At 45.8% G+C, this 26,746-nt stretch overlaps 1 protein-coding gene across 6 annotated transcripts in view; it reads right to left on the bottom strand.

Moving 5' to 3' along the window:
* Positions 1-26,746, bottom strand: part of mgaa (MAX dimerization protein MGA a) — a 98,475-nt gene that overhangs the window by 64,050 nt on the left and 7,679 nt on the right. For all 6 annotated transcript variants that reach the window (XR_013305185.1, XR_013305186.1, XM_077620964.1 and 3 more), the window contains 5 exons: positions 18,974-19,085; positions 18,804-18,893; positions 17,073-17,201; positions 14,740-14,862; positions 879-1,588 (listed from right to left, as the gene is read on the bottom strand). Coding sequence is in view for 4 of the 6 variants with exons in the window: in XM_077620964.1 (XP_077477090.1) it covers positions 879-1,588; positions 14,740-14,862; positions 17,073-17,201; positions 18,804-18,893; positions 18,974-19,085 (1,164 nt within the window). In the remaining 2 variants the exon portion in view is untranslated. The remainder of the gene's footprint in view (positions 1-878; positions 1,589-14,739; positions 14,863-17,072; positions 17,202-18,803; positions 18,894-18,973; positions 19,086-26,746) is intronic.

The raw sequence follows: 26,746 nt of genomic DNA, 5'->3' as shown, positions 1-26,746 counted from the left end.
TATATTTGTATCATTTTATTGCGTGACCGGACGTTTCGTCCAAAGACGTTTGGTCGACGGAACGTTTGGTCGACCGGACGTTTGGTAGAACGGACGTTTGGTAGAACGGACCTTTGGTAAAACAGACGTTTGGTAGAACGGACGTTTGGTCGCCGTGTTCGCTCGCTGTCAAATTATGACAGAGAGTTTACTGTTGATATTTTGATTTTAGATATTTAGATATTAAACTCTCTCTCTCTCATGATTATAATGCTGGTTTCAACAGTAACAACCCGGCGACCAAACGTCCGTTCGACCAAACGTCCGGTCGACCAAACGTCCGGTCGACCAAACGTCCGGTCGACCAAACGTCCGGTCGACCAAACGTCCGGTCGACCAAACGTCCGGTCGACCAAACGTCCGGTCGACCAAACGTCCGGTCGACCAAACGTCCGGTCGACCAAACGTTGGCATGTCACTTAACACTGACAATGGGGTGCTGTGGCTATGATTGCGAAGTACAGTGGTACCTCTACTTACAAAACAAAATTAAAACTCACAAAACACTGTTAGACGACAAAGGTATAGGAGATGCAGCACCATCCTTGCCAATGGGAGGCCAGCAAGGTGTTGGATGATCATGCCAGATTAAAAACAAAATACAGGATACTGAAAGTAGTTACATTGCAGGAGATGTTTGATTATTTGGAGGTTTTGCATTTTGTAACTATTTCTTTTGTATTTTGAAACAAAATTTCCCATTGATGCTTTTTGTACCGTGAATATTTCATAGGTAAAGGTAACACTAACAGAAATCTGCCATCCGTGCATAGAGCATTTCTAGATATCCTACTTCACTCTAGACCCCAAATTTTGAAAAGTTCTAGATACACATGTACCTTCAAGGTGAAAAGTGATGTCAGAGCTATGGAGGCCCTCTCCTTGCTGATGAAAGTACGATGTTGCCCACTCCACATGGTACTGTCCTCCAGGTCTTTCTGCCTCAGAAGACTTCGGGTCAGCATAGGTTTCCCAGAGCCTGAGAAGTTGGCATCATCCCGGTTTGACTGCAGGTGGACGGGTTTAAGTTTGAATCTTTTTCTCCTCTCGAAGGGAGTATTTCGTGTAAGGGATGTGAATTGTGTGTTTTCAAAAGGGGGGACTAGGGTAGGAGATTTCTTTGGTTTTGGAGGTTCTGAAAGGAGCGCTATGTTCTGTGAGGCATCTCTCAAAGTGCCAAACGGTGGGTAAGCGTCTGCTGAACCAGGATCAAATGTGGGTTGGAATCGCTTTGGTTTTCTTACAACTTTCCTGGAGACCTTAAGCTGTCCGATGGGGGCTTTGGCTCTCTTTGAGGGTGGAATGAAGCCGGAAATTAGGTCCAACCGGGGAGGGGCGGGGCCTTGCTTCTTAAGGACACTGTTGAGTGTGCGGACATAGCTGCTGCTGGTGGCGGGAAGCTCGTAGACAGGCAGCAAATCCCCCGGCGGATGGGAAAAATTGGCCACACGCTGGTCGATCAGTTTAGCCTCGCTCTCCAGGTACTGATCCAGCATGTCACTGCAGAATGCTGACAGGTTCTTTTTGGGATGCTCGGAGCTGGTGGAGGCTGAAAACAGAAAGAAAAGGCTTTTTTTTTTAAAACAATGTGATTTTCTGTTTTTTTTTCCACATTCTCTCTCTCATGGTTGAGGTTTACCCATGTTGACAATTACAGGCCTCTCTAATCTTTTCAAGTAGGAGAACTTGCACAATTGGTGGTTGACTATAAACTTATTTGCCCCACTGTATATAATAATCACCCCCATATACCCGATGCTACGGTGCAGTTAGCAGGCTGCACGCTATTTAAAAAATAAAAATAAAATAAAAATAAAAAACACCTACCCAGGTGGCACGCACATAATTGCATGAGATTTTAATGAGGAAAATCTCAAAACTGTTCTGCCCAAATTTTACCAGCATGTGAAATGTCCAACAAGAAAGGATAAAACTCTGGATGATTTTGATTTGAACATCAAAGTTGTATACTGAGCTGCACGCTATTCAAATCAGACAGGACGTGCGACTCAGGGGGAAAAGGTGGTGGGCTTTGCAAATATATGTGAATGAGGGATGGTGTAACAATAGCACTGTTCCCCAGACAAAGAATTCATGTCGGTGAGATGCAGACCCTTCTTTCTGCCCAAAGATATAGCCGTTGTTATCATCACTGCTGTCTACATTCCACCGGACACTAAGGTAAGTTCCACTCTCTTCCTACTAATGGACACAATAAACAATCACTAGAACGCCTACCCAGGTGGCACGCACATAATTGCATGAGATTTTAATGAGGAAAATCTCAAAACTGTTCTGCCCAAATTTTACCAGCATGTGAAATGTCCAACAAGAAAGGATAAAACTCTGGATCATTTTGATTTGAACATCAAAGTTGTATACTGAGCCATACAACACCCACACTTTGGACAGTCAGTTTGTTCTTAGCCCCAACTTACACTCCCTTTCGCTGACAAACAAAGCCACAAGGGTGAAACTATCACATGGCCTGACGACGCCCTCCCCCAACTCCAAGACTGCTTTGAACAGACACGGTGGGAAACTTTCCACCATGAGGACTTGGGAACATTCACAGAGACAGAACAGTAATACGTACCTTGAGATACAAGCTTAATGCCTTCCAGGACCTAGCTCGTATGTCAATTTACTCGTATCGCAAATCAATTTTTCCCATGTAAAATAACTACCGTATTTTCACACCTATAGAGCGCAATTAAAAGTCTAAAACTTTCTCTAAAATGCTGGATGCGCCCAATCAGTCGGTGCGCCTCGTCTGTGCACTAAATTCAATTTTTGTATGGCCCTGACCGCTTGAATGACTGGTTTTATTTCTTGCCGGCACACTACTTATTGAGATCAATCCAGCAGGCGTTCACCCTAAAAATAGCCTCCCCGCGCATTCCAAGCATTACAGTAATCCATTCAAAACATCCCAGGGGAGTGGCAAGGGATCTGACTTCCGTGTGCTCGCAGTGCTTTTAACCCTCAAAAACACTCTCAATACTCAAAGAAACACCATATTAAAGCTATTCAGAGGAAACGCCTGACGTGAATGACAACCTAATGTGGGTGTGAACGCTTGGAAAATGGACTGAAGCCATGGATTGAACGCAATTTAACAGCTTTGCTAACGGATTGCTAAAGGATTGCTAACGGATGGCCAACATATTAATTCGGGCAGGCAGCATTGCACGAGTTACGTGATTATTGGGAATGAATTGTCGATGCCGATATAAAAGCGAGGAGAATCAAAGGTTTGGGAGTGATGCATGTCACGAGTTACAATGGATTGTGGATGACAGGGCTCAAGTGTCGGCCAGAACTGTTGTTCAAGCTTTCGCCAAAGCTGGATTCAAGTTCCCGGAATACACAACTCTGACTGACAGTAAGGCCTAGAATGTTAAACGCCGAACTCTTTATATCAGTGTGTACCTTTTACTTCAATAATGAATTATCAAACTTAGTTTTGCTTGTTCTGTCTTTGAAAAAAACGCTAGCGGATAGCGTAACATATGCTGGCAGCTAGCATAACATAGGCACGCTAGCGGCTAGCAAAACATACGCTAGCCTAGTGTCATGCTAGCGCATTTTCTGAGGAAGCGCCCAATGTATTGACAAAAAACAGAAAATATACCCGGAAATGAGACTGCGCCCGATCACACGTTGCGTTTTATAGGTGTGAAAATATGTCAAATACAAATTCATTCCCAGCCTCTGGAAAAAAAAGGATATTATAAGGCAAATACAAGTTTTTAATGGTTGTAATTCACCACCTGCGCTCACAAAGTAACATATGCCTATCTAGTGGTTATGCTCTGCAATGACTTTGTGTACAGTATTGTACGGCATTCTTACCTTTGACCAGACGGTAACGGCTAACGGCGGAGGAGATTTGACAATTTTGGTTCGCTACACTTTTGGGACACTAGGAAGGGGGAAAAGGTTTTAACGTATTCCACGTGGCTTTCGACTCGGAACAAGCTGCTTCCCTGTGCCTCACAACCAATGTTCCCTGCGCACTACTCTCGTCTTCTCCGCGCACAGCAATCATATGGAGCGCACAAAATAAAATCCAAGCTTTTTTCTCTTTTCCCCATGATGTCGCCGTTCATGCGGCAGCCAGTGGCAGTAGCTCTGTACACTTATGTTTTTCGTGTTTTACAGCCCTTCTATCTTTTTTTTTACATTTTAATATTTCTTAATACATTCTTTTACTTTACTGTGCAAATAGAAGAACAAGCGGTGAAATCGGGTGAGAACTGTCTAAATCTGTTGTGTGTGGTTGCGTGCGTGCATGCGTGTGTGTCTAGTATGTGTGATCGTTTGTCTTCAACCTACACAATGGACTATAAATGGAAATTAGCCCTTGGCTACAATCTTACATATATGTTCATTAACATGAATATGAATATGTTCATTAATATGTGCTATCCCTTATTAAATAAATCAAAGCAAAATCAAATAAAAAATATTGCATATAAATGGAAACTTGACTATCTCAAGTGACACGTTCAGCAAAAAAGTAATTTGAACGAGAATGAGAAGTGAGAAGGACAGGTGTGTAAAATAAGGTAAAATTTAAGTCGGATTTGTGCATATTCTAATGGCATTTATGAAGATGTTTTATTCATAGATATTTTTTCATTCATTTTCTGAACCGCTTTATCCACTATCACTCGCGGGGGTGCTGGAGCCTATGCCTGCTGACTTTGGGCCAGGGGACACCCTGTATCGGTGGCCAGCCGATCGCAGGGCACAAGGAGACGGACAGCCATGCACACTCAGACCCATACCTAGGGGCAATTTTAGAGTGTCCAATCAGCCTACAATGCATATTTTTGGGATGTGGGAGGAAAACGGAGTACTCAGAGAAAACCCACGCAGGCCCAGGGAGACTATGCAAATTCAACACAGGTGGACCGACCTGGATTTGAACCCAGGACCCCAGAGCTGTGAGGCTGACGCGTGAACCACTCATCTGCCGGGCCACCCATTCATAGATACTAATCATTACATTTTATTATTACTAAATCATTTATGTGTAGTAGACATGCACCTGCTTATGGCAGGTGTGATACTGGTTTGTGCCCATAGCGAGCAATGATGATGTTGCTCACACTGGCACTCAGTGTGCTCAGGGAGGTTCTCTTTCTGCACAGACAAATAAAAAATTAGAGGGAACATTGCTCACAACCGAGTGTATACCCAGTTCATTTCTTAAAGTTATCGAACCAACAACAAGTGGTGTAGAGGTTCACAAGCCTGCCGTCGGTGCGGGCAGGCGTGGGCTCAATTCCCACTGGTGGGGGTATGATTGGGGATGCGGATGGTCGTTTGTCTCTCTGTGTACCCTATGGCTGACAGGCGACCAGTCTAGGGCGTAGTCTGCCTTTCGCCCTAATACAGCTGGATTAGGCTCCAGCAACCCCCCCCATCTCTTTCGGTTATGGGCAGTATGGAAGATGATGAACGAACCAGCAACGACTGCCGTTGAATGTTTCGGCTCGTATCGAAGCATCCCCTTTCTCAGCTCCTTGATATACTTTCAATTCCTCGCAGATTCTACAGTTTCTCCTTTATCCATTTTAAATTAAGCCCCTCCCTCTCGTCATGAATATCCCTGTGCTGCTTGAAAAGGACTACCTAGCAGCCGCATCGTATGCTAATATATCAAATTTGTCTCGTATCTCAGGATAAAAATTATCTCTGAATTTTCCTCCAGTCCCTCACCATCTACAAGGGCCGAGCTGCGACTCCTGCAGACTTGGCAGAAGGCAACTTTGTAAAAACATTTGATAGGTTCACCAATAGGCATTCCGAAATGCACGCACAAATCAAGAGAAAAGACAATCTTCTGGGTTTTTCTTGCAAGTAGAAATGGAACCTTTCAGGTCTCAACCCAGGTTCATTCTGGCGTCACACGCTTCTCTTCCTTGTTTATTAACTTCAAGGACCGTAGTTACAATGGACGTCTCAACTCTCAAGGGAAGGGGTGGGAAACAGAAGTGAGACGTCAAATAGTCAAAACAAATGAAGGTCATGTGCAGCCGAAGGATCGTCTCCACATTCCAGCAGTCCAAGTGGATTCGGCTTCCTTTTTGTTTAGTCTAATTAAGGAACAAAGCATTTACTTCGTTGCAAGCAGGCATTTTAGATGTAGTAAGCGAAGCACTTTCTTCATTGCAAGCAAATATATAATAATGTAAGACTAATGACCCTAACAACAACTTTTTTGCTCGCTTAGAGTCTCAAGCCCAGCACCCACACCAAGTCCGGGAAAATGCTTCACCCCCTTCACTGTGGAGGTAGTGGATGTGAGACGTGTTCTCCGTGCAGTCAACCCCAGGAAGACTACAGGACCGGATGGAATACCAGGCAAAGTACTTAAGGCATATGCTGACCAACTAGCACATTTTCAACATTTCACTAGAACAACCCTCCGTCTCAGCCTGCCAAAAGCCACCGTCATCCATGTACCCAAGGAGACACCCGCAAACAATTTGGGCGACTACCACCCACTAGCTCTCACACCAATCACTAAGTGGTTTCAAAGATTGGTACTGAAACACATTAAAGCCTGTCTCCCCCTCATCCTTTAACCGCATCAGTTTTTATATCGGCCGAATAGATCCACCAAAGATACAATAACCACCGCCCTCCACACTGTACTGAGCCAAAAAGGTAGCTATGTCAGAATGCCTTTCATCGACTACACCTCAGCCTTTAACACAATAACATCGTTTCGCTTGGTCAAATGCGCTCCTGAAACCAGACACGCTTTGACCATACTTCGCAGGAACAACAACTGGTGCTACCAGAGCTGCCTGAACCTGAAACCCTCCCACCCTCAACAACCCACAGAGAGGATTGCCGATGTACCGGAGGCACGGAAAGCCGGTCTCACCATCCTTCAATGGAACTGTGACTACCTGGCAACCAAGACTACCGAACTGAAAGAGTTGACGGCACGTCTAAAAATTTACATCCTCCTCCTCCAGGAAACAAAACTGGGACTCGAAGTTCCGACGCCTCAGCTCGATGGTTATAACGTGATTGCCAAGACCGTGAGGGCTCAGGCACAAAACAACGATGAGGCGGGGGTCTCCTTGTCTACCTGAGATGCGGCATCCCCAACTCCATCCTTCCAGCGTCCCCATCAGGTCCCCTCAAATTTCAGCATATCCACATTCCCATCGCCCCCAGGCGGCACCTCTCACTGGTCAACGCCTACATCCCCCCGGCAACATCGGATTATTGTCCAGCCCCCCAAGACTTCTCCTGGTTAAACCGGCTCCCCACGGAGCAGGGCCTGATCTGCGGGGATTTCAACACGCACCACCCGACCTGGGATATTCTTGCCAAGACAGATCCCAGGGGTAACGCAATCCATCAATGGGTCGATGACCATGACCTAACTCTCCTTAATGATGGCATATGGACACGGACTGCAAGATACCAACAAAGGAGCAGGCATGAGTGCCCCCGACCTGACGATTGCTGACCCCACCACGGCCGAACATCTGCAATGGGAACCCATCGACAGGATGACCTCCGACCACAGAGCGATTCTGATTAGGTGGAACCGTGCTCTCCGTGTCGAATACCAACAAAGAAGAGTACGACCCAACTTCTCGAAAGCTGACTGGAAGAGGTATCGTACCATCCTCGTAGATCACCTACCCTTAATCTCTGCAGCAGCCACAGCCCCGGAAAAGCTCTCCCTCTTAGTGCAACACATGAGGCAGCAGCACTTACAACACCGGTCAAAGTTATCCGCCAGAAGGAGCTCCCATGGTTGACACTGGACCTGAAGGACCTCATCCGCGCAAGGTATCGACTACGTCGAGACCTCCAACAAAATAGGAGAGAATGGGTAGCACTCTGTCAACAGATCAAAGAAAAAACACTGAAGCAAAAAGAAACGCATGGCGCTTACACCTCGCCAAGATCGCCGAAACAAAATCTACGGGACAAGCCTGGTCCCTAGTAAAATCCCTCTCAGGCACCAAACGCGGTACTCGGATGATTGGCCTAAAGACGTTTCGCCGACGGACGTTTGACAGACGGACAGGTCGCCGAATGGACGCCCCCGGATTGTGTGTGTACAAGTTTTTCAACCTCGGCCCGCGGTCGATATACGGCCCGTTAGGATTTTTAATCCGGCCCGCCATTGGCAAGGGTCAAGAGCAACAATACCTCTGGCAGGAGCAGAACCTTCAAAGAAGGGCTCCCCAAGGCTCGGTCATGTCGCCCCTCCTATTCATCATCTATATTAATGACCTCCTCGACAAGTTCAACGATTCCACCCTGGTCAGCGCCTATGCAGACGATCTGGCTCTTGCTTGTCGGGGTAGGAATAAAGAGGTGGAAAGCAGACTTCAAACGGAGGTTAAAAAAGTCTGGAGGTGAAGTTCTGAGGCACACCTAAACCTTAACACCACAAAGTGTGAGGCGTCATTTTTCAGCCTGGACTCAGCTGAGGCCAAATGGCAACCAAAGATCTCAATAAATGGCACCGCCCTCAAGCATAACCTCACCCCCACTTTCCTTGGCGTATCCTTCGACCGACAACTCACGTTTGTGGAGCAGGCGAAAAAAAGTCCGCCAAACCATGTCCGAAAGAACCAAACGACCTTAGGACGGCGTATATTGCCACCCAAAGAAGTTTTGCAGAGTACGCAGCGCTGGCATGGGCCCCCTGGCTGGCCCAAACTCACCTCAAATCCCTCAGGTCTACCACCACCGAAGCAGTCCTACCTGAGGCGCATCTTACACCCCTCTCATCCCGCCTCAATCTACAAGCACTTCTAAAGGCTGATGCCTGGAACCAGCTGCCTCCTGATCCCCGACACTGCCTTCTCCATGAAAACATCAAAATGCGGTTACAAAAGAAGTCAGACTGGCGATCTTCGACCCTTCCCCGTCTTACCGCCCTTGAACTCCATATCCCTTGTACATACTCTTCCCACCGCTGCCCACCCAGGCTATTACCCCTATCCAAACCGCCTTTACTGCAGTCTCTAAACAAATGCCGACCGTCATCCAAAGAGATAAGGCCCAAGAGCTCATCAGAAGCGTGGGTGAACCGGACCTACAGATCTTCACAGATGGATCCACCAAAGAAGGCACTGCGGACGGTGGTGCAGGTTTTGTCGTTATCAAGGAGACTGCAATCATCCACCAATGGCATGGTGCCACTAGGCGCCCGCAGCAGCTCCTACCACTCTGAAAAAGTGGCATTGACCGAGTTTCTCTCCTGGCTGAGGGAAACAGCAGACTGGCAGACATCAATCATCCTCAGTGACTGCAAATAGCTGGTCCAAGCTATGGGAAACCCCCATACGCAAGACCCCACCATTCGGAGACTTCAGGGTGACATCGCCCTTTTCCCTCCGCCTAAGCGACTACAGCTACTGTGGATCCTGGGCCACTGCAACATACGTTGTAACGACCTGGCCGATGTGCTAGCTAAACTTGGCTCGTCAGATGAACAAACCCATACCTCCCCAGATGCAGCCACAAGACGCGCTATCATCAAACGTAAAGATCGCTCTCCCCCCTCTCCTACCCCCGCCTTTTGCAGACCTACACTACGAAAGTCACAGAGGAAGAACTTGCCCCACCGAAAGGAGACCGCACAGAGCTGATTCGTTTCCGCAGTGGACACCACCCCCTGCTCCGCCGTTGGCTCCACCTTATGAAGAAATCCGTTTCGGATCGCTGCCGCCTGTGCGACGAGGAAACTGAGTGGTCTGAACACCTATGGATCCGCTGTCCGGCCTTAATGACCGAACGCTACCATCGCGGCCTGGGAAAATCCCTGGAACTAATCCGCGTTCCAGTGGCAGCTCTAGCACTGTTGAGGATAATCCTCAGGCGCCTGAGGTGAAAAAGAAGAAGAATAACACCGGACAGTCTTATCCCCAAATTGGCCAACCTGGGGCTTCCATCTTCCACCTGCTCCTGGATTAAGGACTTTGTGGTCAACTGACCACAGCACGTGGAGCTGGGTCACCACCTCCCATCTGCCCGAAGGCTCAGCACCGGCTCGCCCCAAGGCTGTGTGCTGAGTCCACTACTCTACTCGCTCTACACACACACGACTGCAAACCCACGCACCCTGAGAACATCAATGTGAAATTTGCAGACAATACAACTGTGGTGTTTATGATCATCGGGGAGAATGAGACATCTCTTCTCTGCTGATCTAACTTGGGCGGCAAACACCACAGCACTTGTCAAGAAGGTGCAGCAGAGGCTAGATTTGCTGAGAGTACTCAGGAAGGAGCAACTAAACAGCAACCTGCTGGTGACCTTCTCCAAGTCAGCCATTGAAAGCATTATGGCCTACGTTCTGTCAGTGTGGCACTCAAGCTGCACAGAAGCCAACATGAAAAGACTGCAGAGGGTGATCAACACAGCCCAAAAAATCATCAACTGCCCCCTACCTACCCTGTCCAGCATATAAATCCCAGTTCCTGGGAAGGGCAGAGAGCATCATAAAAGACAATACACATCCCGGCTTCCACCACTTCAACCTGCTGCACTCTGGCAGGCACTACAGGGCCACGACCAACAGACTCAAGGACAGTTTCTTTCCAATAGCTGTCAACATACTCAACTTGAGTTCTGCACCTAGGATCTAATCAAGACTTACTGCTAAACACTTTAGTCACTTTTTACCACTTATTCATGTGACTGCATAACTATGTTGACTAATTTATCTATTACTTATGGATTATTTATTCATCATTACTGTACATTGGTTATCTATCTGTTTGTTAGTTTGTTGTTGAGTCCATAGACTCAGCAAGTGATGCATTCTGAAGAACTTGGCGCTGAACGTCTCCAAAACCAAGGAACTAATCCTGGACTTCCGACGGATTATTTATTTATTTTATTTTAATTATTCATTTGTCTGTTTGTTGTTGTATTGATGCACCATGCTGAATAATAATAATATTCGGACATAGGCCCTGTCGTCATCATCAACAACAAAAGCCTAATTGTCATCACGCCCAGAAACTGCGTATGACGAAATTGGTAGTTCTTCTCCATAAGGTGCGTTTTAAAAGACCTAAATAAGTGATAGTGTCGGACTCGTAATTTGGCATTTTGCCTTTATGGATACAGACGGTCCCCTACTTACGAACGAGTTAGGTTCCGAGCGATTGTTCATAAGTTGAATTTGTTTGTAAGTTGATTCAGTGCTATATTTTGTATTATAATTTTTGTTTAAGGCCTATATAAGTATATTGAAGGTTTATATAAGTGCATTTGTATGTTTAAGGCTTGTATAAGTAACACGCATTGGTTTGTACTGAAAAAAACATTTAACAAAATGGAGAGAATATGTACAGTACTGTATAGAGAGAGAGAGAGAGAGAGATTTATGTATTAGAAACTGGCCGAAAGAAGCGATCTAACGACGATTGCACATTTTTCTTCTTTTTTTCATCATAAATGATGCGGTAGCACTGTATGGCATCATTCAATTGATTTGCAAACTTTGTGCAACGTTCAATATTTGGGTCCTGCTGCTCGATCTTTCTGTTTATAAATGGTACTGACGGTCGAACGATTCAATGCCCGTGAAACGCTCACCACTCTCACGCGCATCAAGCTTCGTTATTATTGCCACTCGTTTCAAATGAAATGGCTTGCCTCTTCCTTGCAACTCCTTCAATAGAAGCCTTTCGCTTTTTACCAACCATATTCAATAATGGACGCACGAGATATTTAATGATACAAATGAAAAAGGTTCTTTGCGCACTGGAGATACGTTCACGCACTTCCGCATTGCAACGAAGAAGGTACATGCTGGGTGAGCTGAGCCCTCACAGTGCCAGGCGTATTAGCGGCGGAAAGAAGCACTACTCGGAAAAAAATACAAAATCGAACTTACGAACATTTTTCGACATAAACGCAATTTGCAGACATGTTCGTATGTACCGTTGTTCGTAAGTCGTATGTTCGTAAGTAGGGGAGCGTCTGTACATCGCATCACCCACCCGAGCGGATCACTTACCTCTCACCATCTTTTCACTTACCTTCAGTCAGCCAGTAGGGGGCAGATCACCACCCAAACATCATTTCATATGACCTCACCCCGAAGTTATTACACAGAAGGGATTGTGTGTTATGCTACCGCAAGTTTAGAGTTCTGATGGATGTGGGGGAAAACTGTCCTTAAGCCTATTTGTCATTACTTTGTGGGACCTATAGCGTCTGCCAGAGGGCAGCAGCTGGAACAGATTGTGACCAGGGTGGTATGGGTCCCCGATGATGTTCCTGGCTCTGCTGAGGTAACGAGGGCTGGCAATGTCTTCCAGTGAGGGCAGAGAGCAGCCGACGATCTTCTGGGCAGTGTTAATCACTTTCTGCATGGCCTTTTTGTCTGTTGCCGTGCTTCCAGCGTGCCACACTGTGATGCAGTATGCCAGGATGCTCTCTACAGTGGTTCTATAGAAGGTTACCAGAAGCTTGGTGTCCAAGTTGTTCCTCCTGAGTACGCTGAGGAAATGGAGTCGTTTCTGGGCCTTCTTCACTACTGCCGTGGTGTTTGTAGACTAGGAGAGCATAGGACCCTGTCTACACATACTTCATTTATGAGGAGTGGGGCCAGATCTGTGCTGTGTTTGTGAAAGTCCAGGATTATTTCTTTACAGTCGTATGTGTACAGGGAGTACAGAAGAGGACTCAGTACACAGCCTTGAGGGGAGCCAGTGCTCAGTGTAATGGAGGAAGAGAGGTGGGGACCAAGTCTAACAGTTAGTGGTCGGTTGGTTAAGAAATTGTTTTTCCAGCAGCAGATGGAAGAGGATAGACCAAGGTGGGAGAGTTTGTCAGTCAGAATGTCCGGTTTTATGGTGTTGAAGGCTGAGCTATAGTCAATGAAGAGCATCCTCACGTAGTTCCCATGGTGTTCCAGGTGGCTCAGTGCTGTGTGTAGAGCAATGGCGATAGCATCCTCAGTGGACCTGTTTGCTCTATAAGCAAACTGGTGAGGGTCAACTGAGGGAGGGATTGTATTCCTGATATGGCGGGCTACCAACTTTTCAAAGCACTTCATGATCACAGGCGTGAGTGCAACAGGCCTATAATCATTCATGCTGTCAATGGTTGGCTTTTTGGGGACAGGGATAAGGGTGGCAGATTTCAGGCAGGATGGAATGATGGATTGTTGCAGGGAACAATTGAAAATTTTTGTGAAGACTCCAGCCAGCTGGTCAGCACAGGCTTTGAGCACCTTCCCAGGTACTTCGTCATGGCCAGCAGGCTTCCTGGTGTTCACAGACCGCATTACCAGTCTCACTTCCTGTTCCTGGAACTTCAGTGTATTGCTGCAGGGTGGTGGTGGGGGTGTTGAGACTGGGTCTGATTTGTCAGTCTCAAAGCGGGCAAAGAAACGGTTCAGTTCCTCCGCTAGTGAGGAATCTGCGTTAACAGACATTATTGTTATTGTAATTGGTAATATGTCGTATTCCCTGCCACATCTTCTTTGGTTATTTTCTGTGAAGTGCTCCTCAATTTTCTTTGTATATGCTGCCTTGGCCTTTTTAATGCCTCCTTTCAGCTCTGCTCTGGCAGCTCTGTATTGTATCTTGTCCCCTGATCTGAAGGCGGTGTTACGGCATTTGATGAGTGCCTGTCTCTCCTTGGTCAACCAGGGGTTTTGGATAGGAAAAAGCTGTATCCGTTTATTGACAGTGATGCTGTCCATGCAGTTTTTGATGTAGGAAAGTAGTGTCCGTGTACTGAAGCTTTAAATCTCATTATATGTACTTGTATAATGTTAATAAACAATTTTCAATGAGTCATAGCTTTTAATGCTTCCTTCTGTTTCAATGTTGTAGCGATTGTGGATGGGTTCCGGCCGTATTGCCTTGCAATTTCGGTCAAACGCATGCCACCTTCATATTTTTTCAACACCTTCAATTTTTCAGGCATGATGATAAAAATAGAAGCGAGAATCTTGAAACATGGAGAGTTGTTAATGTGACACAGCCAATGAGAGCCCAGTAGAGTCTAGCGAGATTGTAAACAAAGAAGCAAAGCATCCGTGACAATTTCAAAATAAAATAAAGGATATGGGGTATGCATTTCGTAACTTGTATCTTGTTTTTGTCACTTTCGGCACTCATTTGCATATAAAAAGCTTTCATAACCTGAATATTTCATACCTAGACGGATTAGTAAGTAGAGGTATGACTGAATATTCTTTTTTTTTTAACCGAGGAAACGAAAGCAATCTGTTTTTTCCATTCTTAATTGTCCTATTTTAACTTTTAAAGAAACAAAAAGCATTATTCATTCATTTACCATACTGCTAATGCTCACAAGAGTCGTGGGGGTGCTGCAGCCTATCCTAGCCAACTATGGGAATCAGGCGGGGGACACCTTGAATTGGTGGCCACGTAATCGCAGGGACAAGGAGATAGACAACCATTTATGTTCACACTCATACTTAGGTGCTATTTAGACTACAAAAACCTATAGAAAAACAGTAAAAATCGTCACTATTTCCAACATTTTTCACAAAGGGCAAAACATGATTTTAATGCACACTTTACATTCGCGAGGCCAAACAAAATGACATAGCGAGCCAGATCTGGCCCCTGCGTAATGAGATGGACACCTGGGATGTACCGCAAAGGCCTTTTACACATATTGAAGTCACATACATGACAAAATAGGTACCTTCGGCCTTGGAAAGTGATGGAGTCTCTGAAGATTGTGAAGGACTGAATTTTTCCTTCCAACCTTTAATCTGCGTCACATCTGTTGCTTTACCCATTCTGGACACAAATGATCCGGTTGCACCTGGAAAGATGAAAAAAAGTACTGTTTTTGTAATTTTAGGCCCTTTCTTACAAGTCATGCTGTGGAGTAATTGGGTCCTTTCTTAAAGGATGCGGACTTCATCCTGTACCACTCCTTGAAGAAAGTGTCTTCCAGAAGCTGGCAATAGGACTGTGAGTTGAGCTTGACTCCATCCCCAACCCGAAAAGGCCCACAAGCTTATCTTTGATGATATCAGCCCATACCAGTACCCCTCCTCCACCTTGCTGGCATCTGAGTCGGTCTGGAGCTCTCTGCCCTTCATTGATCCAGCCACGGGCCCATCCATGTGGTCCATCAATACTCACTCTCATTTCATTAGTCCATAAAAACATAGAAAAATCACTCGAGATATTTCTTGGCCCAGTTTTGACGTTTCAGCTTGTGTTTCTTGTTCATTGGTAGTCATTTTTCAGCCTTACCTTTGCCTTGTCCATGTCTCTGAGAGACTGTCAAGTCCCTCTTCTGTCCCAATTTGCCAAAGGAAAGGGCTTTCCCTAACAAATATACACACCCGTTATAGGGTGTTGATATCATTATACCACACCCCTTCTCAATATAGAAATGCACATCACCAGATATGATTAATTGCAGGATACCGTATTTCCAGCACTATAAGGCGCACCTAAAAGCCTGATTTTGCACTTTATAATCCGGTGCGCCTTATTTATCGATCAATATTGATCCGCAACAGGTCTCGCAACTACGGTAAGCAGCGGGCGACTTCATTTTCCCCCGTGCGCGATGCATGCTGGGATATATAGTTCTTCTGTCAATTAATTCCGGGTGGATTGACAAAAGAACTCAAGCTGCTAGATTGGCGTCAACAGAGCATTCAAAGCTAGACTGCGAACTATATCATATATATGGATCAATATTGGTCTTGCAACTACGGCAAGCAGCTGCCGAGTCCATTTCCCCCGTAGAAGACAGCGCCCGACGACATACGCCACTATCTGCCAGTGGATCATAAATGCCTGGGCTGATATATCAGTTTCAACTGTGGTTCGAGCTTTCAGGAAGGCAGGAATTTTCACTCAGCTGCCAGACAACCAAAGCAACACGGACTCGATTAATGACGACTTTGATGAAACAGAGCCTGGCGTGTTGGATGCCGCATTCGCCCAGCTGTTCAATTCGGACACTGAAGACGAAGAATTCAAGGGATTCATAGATGAGGAATGAACTGATAAAGTGAGCCTTATGTGTTTCTTTTGTGTTTACAGTTGAACAAGGTTGGTCATACTGTGAATATGGACTTCAATAGCTGAATGTTCTAGTGCCTCATTTTATACGTGAGAGCACGCACGGTTCACCCGCGTGAACAACATTGAGTTATTATTTGAGTTATTAATGTTATTGTTATTGCTTTACACTATTACGGGTGTTACTATATTGTGATTGCACTAACTTTTTGCGAAACTCTGAGCCGATTCCTGAAAACGCCAAACTCAAAAATTTCCACATACCTCATTCTGCAGTGGTTGTTGTGTAATAAAACTTACACTACACAATTCGGAGGAACTGAAAGGTTGGCCAGAACACAAAGTTCTGCAGATACCAAGCGTCAACGAGGCAACAATAATGGACTACAGTCTACATGAGCACACACTCTTCATATCTGATGATGGCACAACTTCCCTCAGTGCCTTCAAGCTGAAAGACTTTAATTTGATGTCTGAAGGCCAATTTTTTTAATGATCGACCGCAAAACCTTTGATCAGCCTTAACAACTATTGGGATGTGCTGGCAAGGTAAATACTACGAACACATGTATCAAGGCTACTCTCTTCTGTCCAATCAGATCACATTTAACTACCGGTAAAAGATAAGATTGCGGCGCCCTGAACGAGCAATGACAGGCACAAATAAGTGAGTTTTTTCATGTTTTTGCAAGATCCGTTTTTTTCTTCTTCTTGAATTTCATTCATAGAGTTCAAAATAAATTTTGTTTAGCATTTTATCTGTATATCTTTTCAATATTTTGAAATAAATGACCATAATCGGCCGCAGTCTTGCGCTATGGTGTTTCATCTTTGTCACCTTGCAGTTTCATGCAATTCAAGTCTAATTTGTGCACATATAAGCCATACCCTTGATTCAGTCATCAATTTTTTTAGTTACAAATACGGCTTATATGCGAGAAAATATGGTAAGAGTTAAAACAAGTCTATGCTGATAGAGACTCACACCTTGTAATGTTGGAAGCTCCTGGCTAGCAAGATTCCTGGTTGTTCCAGGCGGGGGGATGGGCAGGTGGACGCCAAGGTATTGCAGATCAATAGACATACTGGCATCCAGCAGGTTCATCTTCAGTCCAACTAAACAAAATAACATTGGTGCATAATTGAGTATGTACAAAAAAGTGCTGTGGAATATTATCATTTAATTTATAATAATTTACACAATAAAGTGACAAAAGTCCCCAAAAATTAAAGATCAGAATTGCTCCTTAATCTCGTTTTGGCCAGCCCAAAAGAAACTATTCATACAGAAGTTGATGCCACATCCAGAATATGCAACAGAATTTTGCACTCTGATAGCATGCTACGCAGAGATTTTATATATTATTTTGTTGCGAGGTGACTGTTCTGTTATTTGTGATTATTATATGTGCTACACAGACCTAGGAAGAGAGGCACAATCATTCCTTTGTCGACTTTTTGTTTTTAAAAATGTGGGCGTTCCCAAACCAATTTCTATCTAGGTGAGTTGAAGGGTGACCCACAATGAGAAATCACATTGTTGTGGTGGTGGAGTCTGTGTCTCCCAATAATCCTACGAGCTATGTTGTCTAGGGCCTTGTGCCCTTGGTAGAGTCACCCATGAAAAACTGGTCCAAGATGAGGGACCAGACACAGAATGACTCAAAAGACCTCTCATGATGAACAACATTACCGAACGACATTTTCCATCACCGGGGCGCAAGTCACTGGGGCCCCACTCTGGAGCCGGTCTGGGAGGTGGGGCAAGATGAATTTGAATTTGATCAAGGATAGCCCCTTCAGATTAACCACCTCATTTTCAGGCAAAAGCCTGCACCCATGGGGCCTGGTGGGGCACAGCCCCAAGAGGCTACGTGGCTTCCCCCTTCTCATGGGCCCACCACCTGTGGGAGGGCCAAAGAGGTCGGGTGTGACGAGTTTAGCGGCAGCAAACAGAGGGATCCTTGGCGGTCCGATCTCCGGCTCTTGGGACCTGGAATGTCAGCTTTCTGGGTGGGAAAGAATCTGAGCTAGTGCGTGAGGTTGAGACGTTCCGGTTCAATGTAATGGTGCTCCACTCCTCTTGAGGAGGGTTGGACATTTTTCCACTCTGGAGTCACACAGGGTAAGAGGCGCCGAGTAGGTGTGCCCATGTTTTTCCCCTCGGCTCGGTGCCTGTTGATTGGGGTTCACCCTGGTAGATGGCAGGGGTAGTAGCCTTCTGGTGCTGAGACGGGACATGACTGTTGTTTGGGCATACGCACCAAAAAGCAGATTAGAGAAACCGACCCTGTTTGGAGTCCTTGGAAGGGGTGCTGAAGAGTGCTCCTTCTGGGCAGTCCTTGTTCTGCTGGAGAACTTCAATGCTCTGGATTGACAGGAGCCAGATGAATTGGCCCGGGCATCTGATTATGATGCCTCTCTGGTGAGGTGTTCCTGGCAAGTCCCATCGAGAGGATGCCACGGGGCCGAGCCAGGACACACTGAGGTGACTATGTCTCCTGGCTGGCCCGGGAACGCCTTGGAAATCCTTCCGGAAGAGCTGGATAAAGTCGGAACAGGGAAGTCTGGGCTTCCCTGCTGAAGTTGCTGCCCCGTAACCCGACTTTGGATAACCGGAGGAAGATGAACATGGTAAAAGGCCATGAAACTTGTGTACGTTTTTTCAAAGCATCGTCCTCAATTCAACAGTTCCAGAAGGAAAATAAAGGTTCTGACCTTCCTGTAGCACTGGGTGAATGATTTGCTGGTGCTTCATTATTTTCACATCTTTGCGAAGAACGTCCTCAAAGGCAGAAATGGTTGCTTCTGGAAAAAGAGGCCACAATCAAAAGGTTTCTTTTCCCAAAGACTAAAGCCACTGGTTCTATACAGAGAAAACAATTTACCATGATCATGTTGTTCAGTGGGCTGCTCTGAGTGAATATCTGCTGGCAGTGCTACAAGCTGGCTGCTTGCTTCTCGCTCGTCACAATCTGTGATGTGAAGTTTAAGTGCCTCCTGAAATGTAAAAACACATGGCCGTCTATCATTGGCAACACCAGTGAATGAGTTTAAGAGCTATTGAGTTACGAATGTATTTGCACTATTGACCAAAATAGACAAATGGCTGCAATTTTTATTAATATTAACAATTTATTTCTATTTCTTGCAAGCAAGCACTGGATGCACAACAAAGAATCCAGTAGGGAATCATATTTTCCCCAGCCAGTGCCAGGAAAATCCAAGTGCAATATTGAACATATTATATAGGTAATATAAATTAACAACTTCATTGTATATTTTGCAGTTTTTTAATAGCTCTTTACCCGTATTCTCATCACGGAAACGTGGCTACACCTGCAAATCCCCGACGCCGTGGTATCGCTAGCTACCCGGACGCTTTTCCGAAACGATCGTTTGAAAGAATTGTCAGGGAAAAGCAAAGGAGGGGGACTTTGCGTGTTCATACACAATGAATGGTGTCGCGACAGTAGGATCATTAACACTCACTGCTCCGCGGATTTAGAGCTATTGGCGGTACAGTGCAGGCCCTTCTATCTACCGAGAGAGCTAGCGGTTATCATAGTAATGGCCATCTATATCCCACCGGATGCCAACGTCAGCACGGCACTTAGCCTCCTGCTAACGGTTGTAAACAAACAGCAGCTTGACCACCCCGTTGGAGTCTTTATTGTCGCTGGTGACTTCAACAAAGCGTGTTTAAAGACTGTTCTACCTAAGTTTGTCCAGTACGTGAAGTGTCACACCAGAGGAGATTAAACTCTGGATCATGTTTATTCGAATATTAAACATGCTTATAGAGCCACTTCCCTCCCTCACCTGGCTGGATCAGACCATCTCTGCCTGTCCCTCACCCCCGCATATACTCCACGCCGGAGGCTGACAAGGCCACAAATAAAGATAATAAAAACTTGGCCCGAGGACGCCCTTTCTCAGCTGCAGGACTGTTTTACCCGCACCAACTGGGAACTTTTCGAACACCACAACCCCCAGGACTACACGGACACTGTACTTTCCTACATCAAAAAATGCACGGACAACGTCACTGTTAATAAACGGATACAGGTTTTTCCTAACCAAAAACCCTGGATGACCAATGAGACACAGGCACTCATCAAATGCCGCAACACCGCCTTCAAGTCAGGGGACAAGGTACAATACAGCGCTGCCAGAACAGAGCTGAAGAGAGGCATTAAAAAGGCCAAGGCAGCATATACTAGGAAAATTGAGGAGCACTTCACAGGAAATAACCCAAAGAAGATGTGGCAGGGAATACAACATATTACCAATTACAAGAAAAATAATGTCTGTTAACGCAGATGCCTCACTAGCTGAGGAACTGGACCGTTTCTTCGCCCGCTTTGAGACTGACAAATCTGACCCAGTCTCAACACCCCCACCACCACCCTGCAGCAATACACTGAAGCTTCGGGAACAGGAAGTGAGACTGGTAATGCGGTCTGTGAACACCAGGAAGGCTGCTGGCCCCGACGGAGTACCTGGGAAGGTGCTCAAAGCCTGTGCTGACCAGCTGGCTGGAGTCTTCACAAAAATTTTCAATTGTTCCCTGCAACAATCCATCATTCCATCCTGCCTAAAATCTGCCACTATTATCCCTGTGCCCAAAAAGCCAACCATTGACAGCCTGAATGACTATAGGCCTGTTGCACTCACGCCTGTGATCATGAAGTGCTTTGAAAAGTTGGTCGCCCACCACATCAGAATACAATCCCTCCCTCAGTTGACCCTCACCAGTTCGCTTATAGAGCAAACAGGTCATCTGAGGACGCTATCGCCATAGCTCTACACACAGCATTGAGACACCTGGAGCACCATGGGAATTACGTCAGGATGCTTTTCATTGACCATAGCTCAGCCTTTAACACTATAATACCGGACATTCTGACTAGCTTGGTCTCTTCCTCCATTACACTGAGCACTGGCTCCCCTCAAGGCTGTGTACTGAGTCCTCTTCTGTACTCCCTGTACACATCCAACTGTACACCAACCCACCAGTCTAACTCCATCATCAAATTTGCTCATCTCAGGAAGGGATAAGTCGGCCTACAGAGATGAGGTCAACAAACTGTCTTCGTGGTGCTCGGTGAACAATCTCACACTGAACACCACGAAAACTAAAGAGGGTACTCAGGAGGAACAACTTGGACACTAAGCTTCTGGTAACTTTCTATAGAGCCACTGTGGAGAGCATCCTGGCATACTGCATTAGTGTGGTACGCTGGAAGCACAGCAGCAGACAAAAAAGCCATGCAGAGAGTGATTAATACTGCCCAGAAGATCGTTGGCTGCTTTCTGCCCTCACTGGAAAATATTGCCAGCCCTCGTTACCTCAGCAGAGCCGGGAACATTGTCGGGGACCCATACCACCCTGGTCACAACCTGTTCCAGCTGCTGCGCTCTGGCAGACGCTACAGGTCTCACAAAGTACGGATAAATAGTCTTAAGGAGTTTTTTACCACAGCAATCAGAACTCTGAACTTGTGGTAGCACGACACACAATCCCTTCTGTGTAATAACTTCAGGGTGAGGTAACATGAAGGACGTTGGGCGGTGATTTGCCTCCTGCTGGCTGACTGAAGGTAAGTGAGAAGACAGTGAGAGGTAAGTGATCCATTTTATTCTTTGTTGGCATCTGCGAGGCAAACTTTTTTGCAGTCGCCGGGATTTGGTTGCGCTCGGGGGGTGATGCGATGTATCCATCACGGCAGAGTGCCAACGAGTCTGAAATTATCACTTATTTGGGCCTTTTGCCGGGAAAGCGCACTTTGTGGAGAAGCACTTCCAATTTCGTCATACGCAGCTGGGTATGATGACAATTAGGCTTTTGTCGAGTCAATGATGATGACAAAGCCTATGTCTGATTATTATTATTTGGTACAGTTTTACTTGATTGTGTATACCTTAAGTTCAACATTTTTTTTGAATTTTCTTGGTGTGTTTTATTTCTAATACAGTGTTTCTGCAACAAAGTTATACAAAGTAATATTCAGAGAGAAAAAATATTATGAATAGAACAAGATTAAAAGTTAACTAGGTTAATCACAATATGATGACCATTAAATGATAGATTATACTCGCTCTTCTCATTTTCCGCTTTATCCTCCTTAGGGTCGCGGGGGGTGCTGGAGTCTATCCCAGCCGACTCCGGGCCAGAGGTCAGTGTCCAATCAGCCTACCATGCATGATTTTGGAAGGTGGGAGGAAACTGGAGTACCTGGAGGAAACCCACGCAGGCCCGGGAGAACATGCAAACTCCACACAGGTGGACGTGACCTGGATTTGAACCCAGGACCCCAAGGCAGTGAGGCCGACGCGATAACCACTCGCCCCATCGGGCCGGCCAGATTATACTATTACAAGATTCAAATTGTGAAACAGTCATTTTGTTGCTTATTTTTCTCTAACATCAACCGGAAGTTGTTTGGTTTCTAGGGCATCAAGTTTTGCCGACGTAAAGTCTGTGCGAGCGCACTTGCAAAATACAAGGAGATTTAAGTAATATTTGGAGAAAAGTCAAAAGTATGCGATCAAATACATTACATTCCTTATTTTTGCATCACTCAAACCGGAAATTGTTCAGCCTCGGCAGACATCAACTTTGGGTGACATTTGCCTGAGGCTCCTCCAAAGGTTCTCTCTACATTTAAGGTCAGGGGAGGATGGGGGCCGCACCACGAGTTTGTCTTTTTTGCCCATAGGAGCCAATTGCACAGAGGTATTCCTTGCAACATGAGATGGTGCATTGTCATCCATGAAAATGATGTTGTTACGGAAAGTACGATTCTTCTTTTTGTACCATGGAAGAAAGTAGACAGTCAGAAACTCAGTGGGTCCTGGTCTTTGTTCCAACCGATCCAGTGCCGACAGTTTAACCAATGAAGTGTCTTCTTAAATAAGTAGCACCTGACTTTAATCAACTGATTACACTTGCAAAAGGTATCCTCTTGTTCAGTTGGAATAAAAACCTCCACCCACTGCTCTTTGAGAACCGTTTTGATAACCCTGCTGAGGGATCCTTCACCCTGATATCCGTGGGACTCTAGAGGCACCAGCAGCTTCAAATATGTTTGCTGGTTTGTAATGGCATTTTAGCATCTACTCTCTTAATCCAATTAATTTGTCTTGCAGAAACCTTCCTCATTGTGACTTTCTGCACGTATGTGCTCTGACTACTAATGGACAGTGATCACGCATGCTTAAGTTTTCATGAAATTACTATGGTTTTCATACCTTATGCAGGGAATAGAACTATTTCACGCTTTTCAGCAGCAGAGAGATCCTTTTTCTTTACCATGTTGTTTGAATATGTTAATGTGCTTAATAATGTGCAACATCCTTCAGTAGTTTTTCCTTTATTTGGTCTTACATGGCAAACTAAATATGAGAGATGTCTGAAACTGATTTCAGTGATCCAAAGAGGCCTGAGACACAATACCTTTCATTAGTTGAATTGAAAAGCAAAAAATATCTTTATGGACCTTAAATACAATTTGCATAATAATTTGAAACGCAGTTTTAGATCTGCGCGATAAAACGATAAACAATAGTTATCGTGAAATAATTTTTGTCAACGATAATGAAAACTTTTGAAAAAAATTTGATCATAATTACACCACCTGACCACCACAGACACCGGGGGCACTGTTGTGAGATGAACGCTAGTTCCAGACCAAAGCTTAGGAGAAGAGGATGACGAGGGAACATGTTTTATTCCTGTCGATTTCTTGCTCCATTCTTCCCTCACTCATGAACAAGACCCCAAGATACTTAAACTCCTCCACCTGGGGAAGGGCCTGATCCCAGAGGGTATGCCACCTTTTTCCGACTGGGAACGATGGTCTCAGATTTGGAGGTGCTGATTCTCATCCCGACCGCTTTACACTTGGCTGCGAATCGTTCCGAGAGTCACCTCATCTTCAGAAAGCTGGGATGCAATGCTGAGGCCACCAAACAGGACCCCCCACACCACGGCTGCGCCTAGATATTCTGTCCATAAAAGTGATGAGCAGAATTGGGGACATAAGGCAGCCCTGGTGGAGTCCAACCCCCACAGGAGACAAATCCGACTTACTCCCGGCGACCCAGACCAGACTTTGAGACCGGTTATATAGAGACCGGAGCCCGCGTATCAGGGGTTCCGGAACTCCATACTCCCGGAGTAACCCCCCCCCCCCCACAAGACTCTCCAGGGGACACTGTCGAACACCTTCTCCAAGTCCACAAAGCACATGTAGTCTGGTTAGGCGAACTCCCATGCCCCCCGGAAGACCCTGCTGAGGGGGTAGAGCTGATCCGCTGATCCACTGTTCCACGGCCAGGACAAAAACCACACTGCTCCACCTGAATCTGAGCTTCAACCTCCCTGCGGACCCTCCTCTCCAGTATCCCAGAATAGACCTCCCCAGGGTCCCACATTTTAAAAAGGGGAAACCCAACCCCGGTTTGCGAATCCATTGGCACGGTCTCCGATGAACACGCGATGTTGCAGAGACGTGTCAACCAAGACAGCCCCAAAACACCGAGGAGTTTTTTGACCACCTCAGTGACTTCGACCTCAGAAATAAGAGAATCTGCCCTAGCTTCCTCATGGGAAGGCATGTCGGTGGAGTTGAGGAGGCCTGATTCACAACATCCCGAGTCGAGGTCAGAAGCGCCCCATCCTCACTATACACTGTATTGATGGTGCACTGCTTCGCCCTCATGAGACGTCGGATGGTGGACCAATATTTCCTTGAAGCCACCCGGAAGTCGTTCTCCATGGCCACACTGAACTCAGTCCCCCCAAAGGAGCACTCTCCAGCACCCCTTCCAAAGACTTGAAAAAGGGTGGTTACTCTGGATTGCTGTTTGGTGCACACGCACAAACGACAGTCAGGTCCTGTCCTCCCACCCGAAGACGGATGGATGCTACCCTCTCATCCACCGGGGTAAACCCCAACATACAGGCACCAAGCCGGGGGCAATACGTATGCCCACACTTGCTCGGTGCCTCTCACTGTGAGCGACTCCAGAGTGGAAGTGTCCAAACCCCCTCGAGAAAAGTGGTACCAGAACCCAAGTACGTAGAGGTGAGCCCAACTACATAAAACCAGAATTACTCGACCTCACATACTAGCTCAGGCTCCTTTCCAACCAGAGGAGGTTACATTCCACGTCCCAAGAGACAATTTATGCAGCCAGGGATCGGACCGCCAACGATCCCTCCTTTGGCTGCCGCCCAGCTTTCGACGCACCCGACCACTTTGACCCCTCTCACAGGTGGTGAGCCCATGTGAGGGGGAACCCACGTCGTATCTTCACGCTGTGCCCGGCCGGGTCCAATGAGTGTAGGCCCGGCCACCAGGCGCTCGCCATCACGCCCCTCATCTGGGCCTAGCTCCAGAGTGGGGTCCCGGTGAACCGGGTCCAGGCAAGTGAAGACGTCGTCCGATAATGTTGCTCATCATAAGAGGTCTTCTGAGTGATTGCTCTGTCTGGTCCCTCACCTTAGACCAGTTTGCCATGGGTAACCCTACCAGTGGCACAAGGCCACAGACAACATAGCTCCAAGCATCATTGGGACTCACAAACCCCACCACCACTATATGGTCGGGGGGCAGCACATACTCTGAACATTATTTTTGTTTCTACAGGGTGTTGGAAACATGGAGCTAACATTTGTGGAATCCAATGCATTTTTGCTATTTAGGCCCGTGATGAAACGGTTTCAATTTTTGCAAAAATGTGCTTTAGGCAGTCAAATGGTTTAAGTGATATTTGATTTAATCATCTTTCACTTTTTTGTTTAGTTTCACTTTTCTTTCCAAGTGAATTGAGGCGGTTTATTACACTTTTTTGTTGAAATTTCAATTGTCACGTGTTCTGCTTCTGTATGACCAATTTCAACTAACTTTAAAATTACAACACAACAATGATGGGTGGATGTGTAGACCACATCAAGATATGTGCATGAGTCAATCTCAAACTAGGACCTAAAAAAATACAGTTTTATTGCAGAGTGCTGCAATGTGGCTACTGCAGCGAAGGTAACAGGTCTTTGTGAAATTGAATCTGGGACAGCTTTCTCCAACGTTTTCATCGTACCTCTTCTGTTTCAAATCACCATTACAATGTAAGTGCAATTGAGGGTGTGTCAAAGTGTATTCCCATCAGTTTTAAATGTACTGTCTGGAAATTTATTAGAGTGAGTCCTCGAGTTACGAGGTCGATCCAGTCCTGAGACGTAGTGTAACCCGATTTTCGGTCTCGATCAAAATATAGCAATAAAATACACTTGCACTGTACATACAGAAAGCACTCTGGATTATTATTCTACCATATAATTCCATATACATCACACAAATTTATTTCACCTAGGGGGAAAAAACTAATGAGTTTTTTTCTCCTGGATATGAAAACAAAATTGGAATACAAACACGGAATTAATGAGAAAAATTGATCCGCGCCTTGTGATGACGTCACAACGACAGTCGGATTGGGCACAACTGAATGTCATCAGAAACCTGTATAGGTTTGTTGAGCTGTATCACTGTGACTAAACTGTAGAGTGACAGGGATCGAGACAAGCTTAACCCAACGACATTAATTAATTGACGGCATTTCCAATGTATATTTTCACTTTCTTTCCGATTTTATCA

This window comes from Stigmatopora argus, chromosome 15 (assembly GCF_051989625.1).
Source record: "Stigmatopora argus isolate UIUO_Sarg chromosome 15, RoL_Sarg_1.0, whole genome shotgun sequence".
NCBI classification, from domain to species: Eukaryota; Metazoa; Chordata; class Actinopteri; order Syngnathiformes; family Syngnathidae; genus Stigmatopora; species Stigmatopora argus.
This window is presented reverse-complemented; position numbering and strand designations above follow the sequence as displayed.